At 35.8% G+C, this 10,090-nt stretch overlaps 1 protein-coding gene across 1 annotated transcript in view; it reads left to right on the forward strand.

The window, feature by feature from the left end:
- PIK3C2G (phosphatidylinositol-4-phosphate 3-kinase catalytic subunit type 2 gamma) overlaps nt 1-10,090 on the forward strand; it is a 291,400-nt gene that overhangs the window by 181,346 nt on the left and 99,964 nt on the right. Inside the window, exons 20-21 of the mRNA XM_081818936.1 lie at nt 1,990-2,126; nt 3,990-4,159. Of these exons, the coding sequence (XP_081675062.1) occupies nt 1,990-2,126; nt 3,990-4,159 (307 nt within the window). The remainder of the gene's footprint in view (nt 1-1,989; nt 2,127-3,989; nt 4,160-10,090) is intronic.

A 10,090-nucleotide genomic window follows, 5' to 3' on the forward strand; every position in this document is an offset into this window, starting at 1 on the left:
ACACACACAGTGGAATATTATGCAGCCATCAAAAAAAATGATATCTTGCCATTTGCAACGACGTGGATGGATCTGGAGGGTATTATGCTGAGTGAAATAAGTCAATCAGAGAAAGACATGTATCATATGATCTCACTGATATGAGGAGTTCTTAATCTCAGGAAACAAACTGAGGGTTGCTGGAGTGGTGGGAGTAGGAGGGATGGAGTGGCTGGGTGATAGACATTGGGGTGTGTATGTGCTATGGTGAGTGCTGTGAATTGTGTGAGACTGTTGAATCACAGACCTGTACCTCTGAAACAAATAATACATTATATGTAAAAAAAAAAAAAGAAGAAGAAGAAGAAGAAGATATCAGGAAGGGAAAAATGAAGGGGGGGAATCGGAGGGGGAGACCAACCAGGAAAGTCTATGGACTCTGATAAACAAACTGAGGGTTCAGAGGGGAGGAGAGTGGGGGGATGGGTTAGCCTGGTGATGGGTATTAAAGAGGGTACATACTGAATGGAACACTAGGTGTCATAATCAATCAATCATGGAACACTACATCAAAAACTAATTATGTAATGTATGGTGATAAACATAACATAATAAAATAAAAAAAAATTCTCATGACTACTTTGTATATGATGTCCTAGGAGTTTTGGGGGAGATTATCAGGGCAAATAAAAATTCTTTAAGATTTATTTTATTGCTGGCTCTCCAAATCTGATGGGCATAAAAATTACTTAGGGAAATTGAGGGAATAGATATAACCAGGCCCCAACCAAGTACTAAATCAGGTTTTCTATTTGGGTATTAAAGAGGGGAGGGGGTTCCCATGTCTCTGTAACTGTATAAAGCTGCTCCAGTGTTTCTTTGCACTCCATTTTGAGAGCTACTGCCTTATATGATACCACCTTAAAAAGTTTTGTCCCTAAGAACCCAGCAGCATTGACATCACCTGGGAGCTTGTTAGAAATGCAGAATCTCAGGACTCACCCCCACCCTAAAGAATCAGAGCCTACATTTTAACAAGATTCCTAAATGATACAAATATGCACTAAAATTGGAGAAACTCTGCATTAGAGGACTATAAGAATAGAACTACACGGATTACTCAATGCACACAGAATTGTTATAAGTATTTAAAAGGTGTATGATACATACTAGCTTAAAATGTATAAGATATAATTTATCGTTTTAATTGATACACAAAATTTAGCCACCGTGATTATTATAAATTAGGTGCAAGGTTTTCAGAGTAGTCAGCAATGTAAGTGTTATGATAAATGGCTTGGGATTTAGCAAAGATTAGTTCCCTAAAGACAAATGTGATCTGAGAAGTAACTGATATTGTTACAGCACAGTATCTAAGTGGTGCTAATGATCTAAATCTTAATTTTGGTCACGGTCAAATGTGAGACAATGAAGCACTAAAGAGCCAGATAGGAGGTGATTTCCCTTTAGAAGGATTAAGTGGAAGAACTGGAAACATGAGGGAAATGTTCAGGGTTAGAAAGAGGAATCACCTCTTTCTAAAGTAATTACATTACTACTAAATGTAATGCTTTACATTTGCTATCTCAGTTAATACTCATCAGAAAATCCGCACAAGAGCCAAGTACTGTTAGCTATAATATTAAGGATATGCCCAAGATCTGGAGTGTTAAGTTTTTCTTCCTTTCTTTCTTTCTTTCTTTTTCTTTCTTTCTTTCTTTCTTTCTTTCTTTCTTTCTTTCTTTCTTTCTTTCTTTCGTTTTTTCTTTCTTCTTTCTTCTGATAGATGTGATCCCAAACACTACAAATTGCCTCATTGCCCCCTAGGATTTGGAAAAATTAGAAAGGCCATCTAGGTAAGTCTCCTTCAGAAAAGAAGGTTTGCAAAGAAAAGGGTAACCCACGTAGTGCTGGCAACTATTGTTGTTACGTAGATCAAGATGTGATTCCTAAGTATTCCTCATCCTGTGAAGAAAGAATTATTTCTATAATCTCTTTTTTATCAACCAGGGTTGGTGCAGATGGTACCTGATGCCATAACCCTAGCAAAGATCCATCGCCATTCTGGACTGATAGGACCATTGAAAGAAAACACAATCAAAAAGTGGTTCAGTCAGCACAACCATTTAAAGGCAGATTATGAAAAGGTTTGTCCTGCTGTAGCTAATTTTAAATAATGTACTAAATAAGATGCTCTGGATGCTCTGGATCATTAGCTAATGTGGTTTATGAAAAAGTAAATTAAGTACACCTTGAGTTCTAATTCACTGTCATCAGCTTAGTAATAATGATCCAGTTTAAATGGTATATTAACTAGGTAAAATTTCTGTATTTGGTTTTACTTCCTACAGCTATCTCTTCTGAGATGATGTTCCTTGAAACTATCTCTTTCAAGTTACCTCTGCATGTCTGTACACAATCTCCAATTTCTATAAATCCCCCTCCTTCCTTTGCAATGCATTTCTTCTGCTGAGCTCTACTCTTCCAGGCCTTATTCTTTTAGTGTTTGCAGAAGGCATAATAGAGTTTTTGTTTTTGCTTTTGTTTTAGCATCTCAGAACTTTACAAAATGTAGCGTTTTATTTGACTGCAAACCTTTTTTCCCACTTTACTTCATACTGGCATCTGGTCTGCAGTGTACAGATGTGCAGATTCTGCCCCACACCAGGGCTCCCAGCTAAGGAGATGAGTTGGTTAAAACCAGGCTTTGTTCTACTTGCCAAGGCATGAACTGGTACAACAGGGTCTACCCGGAAGCAGAGGTACCTTTATGCTAATTCACACAAAGATACAATATAGGCTAACATTGAGTTTGCTTGGAACTGTCCAGAGCACTGAAATTCCTTCATCCTAGGAAACACCTCAGTCCTGAGCAAACTGGGACAATTGGTCACCCAAGTTAGAACAGGCCGTGATAGAGAGACCCAAGAGTTCATCTATTCCAGACTTCTGTGAGGTTGGAGTAGAACAAAATACAGGCCTTTGGAGGTCAAATAACAAAGATAAGATGACATTATCTTGAAATCTTTTTTAGCCATTCCCAAAATTATAGCTTGAGTTTTAACAAATCTCTGGGGTTATATCATTTGAGGTATTTTCACATACATTTGCTCTTCACAACTACCATGTAAGGGTATCTTTTATTATCTTCACTTTATAAGTGAAAAATATCTAGAGAGACAAATTAAATGACTTGTTCAGGTACTTGGGATATCGAGAACTAAGACATATAGTTCAGTGACACAGATTTCCACTTCAGCAGGTCAGCCACACCATTCTAGGAGACCCATTACTGCGGCCCAACCACTCACTCATGGTTACACCATGGTTACAGTCAAAGTTGCATCATTGATGAAAATGATGTGTACCCAGGGACCATTTTGAAAATAAAGAGTAATTTTGGCAAGAAACCTCTGTTTCTTAAAGAAACAGAAGGCAAAATTGACTCAGTAGTAATCTACTTCCACCCACACAGACATTCACTGATATATACTGTACCAAATCACTTTGGGATAGCAACTGGATTACCTATTTATAAAGATAAACATAAAATATTACATATATCTCAATATGGCTTTTTCTGTGTTAAAAATTCAAAGATTCAAAATAGATACTTTAAATTTCTCTGGGAATAGGCAACATTGAATCATTTTGTTCCTTCTTTCACCTTGAAAAAAAATCATTCAATATTGTATATTTGAGACATCAAAAAACCACACCAGGAATCTTCTTCAATAAACTATGAAAATTAGATCTGACTGAGTAAAAGAGATATTTTGCACAATTTCAATGAAAACATCCATTAGGCCAAAGAAGAGGTTGCTTCATGTTCTGTAGCCTATCAAGAGCCAGTCATTTAATCATAATCTTCTCTCAACTGAGATGTAGAAGTAGTTCTCGATTATGTAATTTTGCTTTTTATGATAGTTTTTACCATTAGCTCTGATGCTAATGCATTTGCTTATTTTGTGTGTGTGTTATCTTTGTGTTATTGTTTTTCAACTGATTAGGCCTTGAGGAACTTTTTCTATTCCTGTGCTGGCTGGTGTGTGGTAACGTTCATCCTGGGAGTCTGTGACCGACATAACGACAATATCATGCTGACAAAGTCAGGCCACATGTTTCATATTGACTTTGGAAAATTCCTAGGTCATGCACAAACATTTGGAGGGATAAAAAGGTCAGTGTGCAAATAATGTTTATTACAGTAATTAAGCAATGTCCTAGAGTGATATGTAACATGTAATGGCATAGAAACCCAGCAGATGACTTGCTCCCCATCTCCCCCCAGATGACATAAACATGTTTATATATCTAATAAGATTGAAGGAAATATTTTTTCAATAGATTGTTAATGGAACAAATTAGGTTTCCTCAAATTGTTAGTGGACTTCTCCCCTGAGATACTAATCCTGTTCCAGGCTGAATTGTCTGAAATATAATATTTTCATTTTCTTATAAACCTTGAATGGACAATGAGGCATGAATTCATGGTCTCAATACATCTGGTATATTGCCCATAGCAGTCACCACCCCTGGTCTACATATCATAAAACTAGCACATTTCCTACACTGAAATAGCCTTGAATCATTCCAAAAATACCTAGTGAGCAACTACCATTCAAGGCTCTGAGGATGTAACAGTAAACAAGGCAGACACAAACCCTAATCTCTTTCTAGTAGAGATGACACACATTAAACAAGTTAGCATGCAAAGAAATAATATGAGGAAATGAGGAGTTTAATTTATTAATAAGAAACTGAAGCAAAGAAATGGGATAGAGGGTGACTGGAGCAGGGATGTTATTTTTAAAGAGGCCTCTAGGAAGAGATGAGACACCATGTAATTAATGATCCACCTTGTGGAAATCCATGAGAATAGTATCCTAAGAAGAGAGAACAGCAAAAATAATAGTCATGCACATGGAAATAAGCCTAGTATGTTCCAATGACAAGAAGGCCTAGGGCCTAGAGGTGGATGGAGAGGAGCAGGTGGTAGGAGGTTAAGGTGAAGATTTCAGTGAAGGCCAGATCAAGTAGGGCACTGAGGACATGGTATGGAGGTTGGCTTTTATTTTAGGTTCAGGGGCAAGCCATTGATGGATTTCAGTGGATTTCAAAACTCTTTCCTGCTGTCCTGTGAAACAATGAGACCAGTTAGGAGTCAACTACAATGATTAAGGCAAGACCTTAATGGAAAAGAAGTGGTAAAAACTGACAGATTGAGAATATATTTTGGAGTCAGAGTCATAGAACCTGCTAATTGATTGGACACTGGCCATGATTAATGGGCTGGGGGAGGGGCTTAGCAGGTAGGAGAAGAAAGGAAAACATTCAAGGATGACTCCTGGATTTTGGTCTTAACAAATAATTATATCATTTACTGAACCCAAAAAGAATTGGTGGCTGAATAAGTTTTTGTTTTTTATTTGAACTGGGGCAAGGAAACCCAAAGTTTAAGACTAAAAATCCCTTGCTTTAAAAAGATACTTCACCTGAAAGTAGAAATGGGATCAAACCATTCTAAAGAGTAATCAGTCACTTTTAGCTAAAAGCAGCTCCCCCAAAGAAGAAATAATGTCTCCTACAATATAGCATGATGAACTTTCATTAGATGGCCATTATCTGGTATTAAAATGCAAGCATAAACTACATAATATGATCTTCCCTATTTTGTAGAGACATACAAATGGAATCATTTCACTTGTTATTCTTTTCAATATATTGTCTTCTATGCTAACTACATTGAGAAAATTCACCACATCTGCATTCATTCCTTAAAAATCTACTGAGGTTGGTCTGTGTGCCGAGGACTGTAATAAACCTTGGGGACACAAAGGGTAATAGTCCACATTTACCACCTCAATGGGGCTTGCTCTTTCTTAGAATACTGGAAGACAAAAACATAAATAATCACTGTAAAATGTGGACAGGGCAGATAAAGAGTTGTACGGACTATTAGAACATCCATAGAGGCAGGATGCCTAGTTTATGAAAGACAAATGTTAATTAACATACATGAGCATATACATAATTTACTCACATAACATGCTTTCCCTAGAATCCACTCTTCCCCAGAAATTTAAAGATTAAATTATAGTTTTGACATCTTTATTTATTTTGCTGTATGGTCTACTGGAAATTTGGGTTAACCCTTATTTATTTAACCAGCAACAGCGTTGACCATAGGGTTAAAAAAGGAATAAAAATATTTCAGTCCCACAGAAAAAGTTCAGGGAAACATAAAAAGTAAAGAATAAGTTACTCAACAATATGGTAAGTGCTGTAATGGAGATATGTACCAGGGTCTATAGAAAAGGTGGAGGCAAATTTGCTTGTTTATTAATATCACAACACCTACTGCTGCTTCTACATTTGGCAATTTTTTGACATATAATATTATATTAGTTTCAGGTGTACAACATAGTGAGTCAACAATTCTATATATTACAAAATACTGCAAGTGTAGTCACCATCTGTCACCACACAGTTATTACAATATTATTAACTATATTCCCTATGCTGTGCATTTCATCCCTGTGACTTATTTATTTTATAACTGGAAGTTTGTACCTATTAATCCCTTTCATCTATTTTGCTACCTCCTACTTCCCTCGCTTCTGGCAACTACCAGTTCTGGGTATTTATGAGTTTGTCTCTGTTTTTTGTTTGTTTGTTTGTTTGTTATGTTTTGTTTTTCAGATTCCACATATAAGTGAAATCATATGGTATTTGTCTTTCTCTGTCTGATTTATTTCACTTAGCATGATACTCTCTGGAACCATTCATGTTGTCATGAATGGCAAGACTTCATTCTTTTTCATGGCTGAGTAATATTCCATTGTGTATATATGCCACATCTTTATCCATTCATCTACTGATGGACATAAACATAGGGGTGCATATATTTTTTCAAATTAATGTTTTCATTTTCTTCATGTAAATTACTGGATTATATGGTACTTCTGTTTTTAACTTTTTGAGGAACCTCCATGCTACTTTCCATAGAGACTGTACCCAATTTACATTCCTACCAACTGCACAAGAGTTTTGTTTTCTCCACATCCTCACCAACATTTGTTTTTTCTTGCTTTTTGGTACTAGCCATTCTAACAGCTATAAAGTGGTATCTCATTGTGGTTTTGATTTGCATTTCCCTGATGATCTGTGATATTCAGCATCTTTACATATATCTGTTGGCTGTTTGTATGTCTTATTTGGAAAAATGTCTATTCAGGTCCTCTTTTGGCAATTTGAAATCTTTTTTGTGCAATGTCTGAGGTACATGAAAATGTACGCCGCACAGATCCTCACTCATAGTAGGTTCTTAATATTGCTTATCAGGTAATAAACTATTCATAGGGAATCACTCAATCGTTCAATAATTCAATAATTATTGATTGGATCAATGAAAATGAAGTTGGAACTATCTTCCTTTGAGATTATTGATTATTGTTCACAAGTTAAGGGGGCCAACTGCAGCACTATGATCCATTTGGATTATTATTTGCAAGAGTTTATCTCCATCAGTGGCTATGTAAGACTCATTAGCAATGTCTCCTTGGATTTCTGTCTTAAAACTGAACTTCTGCCCTGAGTTTAAAAGTTAAACTGAACTATTCCTACTCATTATTACTCCTATATCTTTTGAATTGTATTCTAATAATTTTCTTCCAAGTCTCTTTGGCTGTTTCAAGAGTTCATTTGAATGTTGTTTCATAAGATAACTGACTTCTTCTGTCCTAGGACCATTGGTTGTTCTTATTGGTTACTAGGTTGACAATAGGTTTCTTATAAATCAAACCTCTGTATCCCCCTATGACACATGAACATTCTTATTTATACTACATTTTTTACATTATAGACCTGATCTTTAGAGAAAAGCCTAGCTTCACCTAACTTCTTCTAAACACATGCTAGACATATTAATAACCGACTCATAAAGTACAAAGCCAGGTATGTAAATCATGCCCTAGGACTATGCTAATCTCTCACAGTCTAGAAAAGCCATATAATGCTCCAGTAATAGCCAGTAATAACCCAGGATCATACTCCTTAACATAAAATGCTGCACCCACTGAGACAAGAAAATACATGTATCCCAGACACATGTGTTTATACTACTATCTACTCTTTAAAAACATAGAGGAGGAAAGTATTTGTATAAATTTTTAGGTTACTTTTAAGGATCACTAACACATATCAGCTAATTTCACTTCATAATACACTTGCCTAAATCATTGCTCAACTGCACATATAGAGTAGTAATTTCCAGTTGTGGATGGTTTATGGGTTGGCAAAAAAGAAATCATGTACATACATAAGACCCCCTCTAAGTTGTAGATATATCCTTTAGCCAAGGATACAGAATTTAATAATGGAAATTAGCAGACCAACAGAGCAGAACCAGATGTAGTGTGTCTGGGAATAAATTTTCCTTTGATCTTTGGTTTCCTTAAAAGCAAGAGCAATGAGGTGATATTTTCCTTACAAGCAGGATCTTGAGAAAGAAACTGATTTCTTGCTGGGCCATTGCCCCTTATATTCATATTTACATCACCATTCCAGAATATCTCACACTAAACATTTATGTGATTCTGTTTAGAAAATGTCCATAGACATTGGCTCTCCTGATTCTTGGATTATATTGAGTTAGCCCAGCAACACTCTCATTTGAAATTCTTACCCGGTGTCCCTGAACCATTCCTCTGAATTCATTCTCCTAGAAATCTGGAAAGCCCATGCTTGGACCAAATTGGAACCTCCTAGACTTTCTAACTTTGAAGAAAGAAAAAGAAATGTCATCTCAGTTATGAATATGAAGGATTTCAGATCCTATATATAAACAAACAATCCTTCCTTATTGGTTTTAATTAAGAGATTAGATAAAGAGAATTTATACCAATGGATTAAATCACAGGGCAATTCAGCCCTAGCATTCCTTAATGATTCTGGGGAAAATTTGGCTAACCCTTACAATGGAAACAATGAAGAATTTCACCAACTTTCTGAAGCCAATTGGTTTTTCTTTTGAAATATTGCTTAATTATTATCTTCTTTATTTTCTCTCACAAAGATTCAAATTAAAGTGGTTAACAAATTATGCATCCACAATTTTTCACTCAAATTTCCTCTGTAACAATGATTTCTATATAGCAAATTTTTCATTACTTAAAAGATATCATTGTAATAAACTGTAAATTTCAACTCAGTAATTTCTTGATGGTGACTTTCTCTTATGGAGGAGGAAAAATTAAGGAAGGTCTTTTATTGGTGATGTTTATTGTTCTTCTAAATCATTGTGTCATATTTTTGTTTTTTCAAACTATATTTTCACAGTCAATATGGTCTTTCACTTCAGTAATGCTAGACTTGCATGAAGTCTTTAATTTTAGAGGTTGTATGAGTGGTGGTTAAGCTCAGATACCTTGGAGATAAATTGTATGATTTTTTTTTAATTCCGTACTACAATGTACTAACGATGTGACCTTGAACAAATGGCTTCTCTGTGATTCAATTTAGATTTTTATGAAACAGATTTTTTTGAAGATTAACTGATACATGTAAAGTGCTTAGAAGAGTGTCTAGCATCACATAAAGACTCTAGAAATATTGTAATTAACTGTAATGTAAGTACTCCAAACAAAGTGACAAGAAATGAGACTGCATCTCTAGGTGATTATTGTGTCTTTGTGTTTAAAATTATTTAAATATCTTATTTTGGTACTTTTTTTAAAGTATGCACTCTGAAATTCATGAGTTGAACTATTAGTCCTTAAAGTTATCTGACTTTGAGGCTTGTTGTCTGATTACATTGCAATCTTGTTGGTTGCATTATTCTTCGGATTTATTTAGACTGTAAGGTATTTAACCAAGTCATTCTTTTTTTTTTTTAAAGATTTTATTTATTTATTTGACAGAGACAGAGACAGCGAGAGCAGGAACATAAGCAGGGGGAGTGGGAGAGGGAGAAGCAGGCTTCCCGCTGAGCAGGGAGCCCGATGTGGGGCTCGATCCCAGGACTCTGGGATCATGACCTGAGCCGAAGGCAGCCGCTTAACGACTGAGCCACCCAGGCGCCCCTAACCAAGTCATTCTTGACTTCTGATAT

The sequence above is a fragment of the Leptonychotes weddellii genome, chromosome 5 (assembly GCF_054177405.1).
Source record: "Leptonychotes weddellii isolate Sample4059 chromosome 5, ASM5417740v2, whole genome shotgun sequence".
Classification (NCBI taxonomy): domain Eukaryota; kingdom Metazoa; phylum Chordata; class Mammalia; order Carnivora; family Phocidae; genus Leptonychotes; species Leptonychotes weddellii.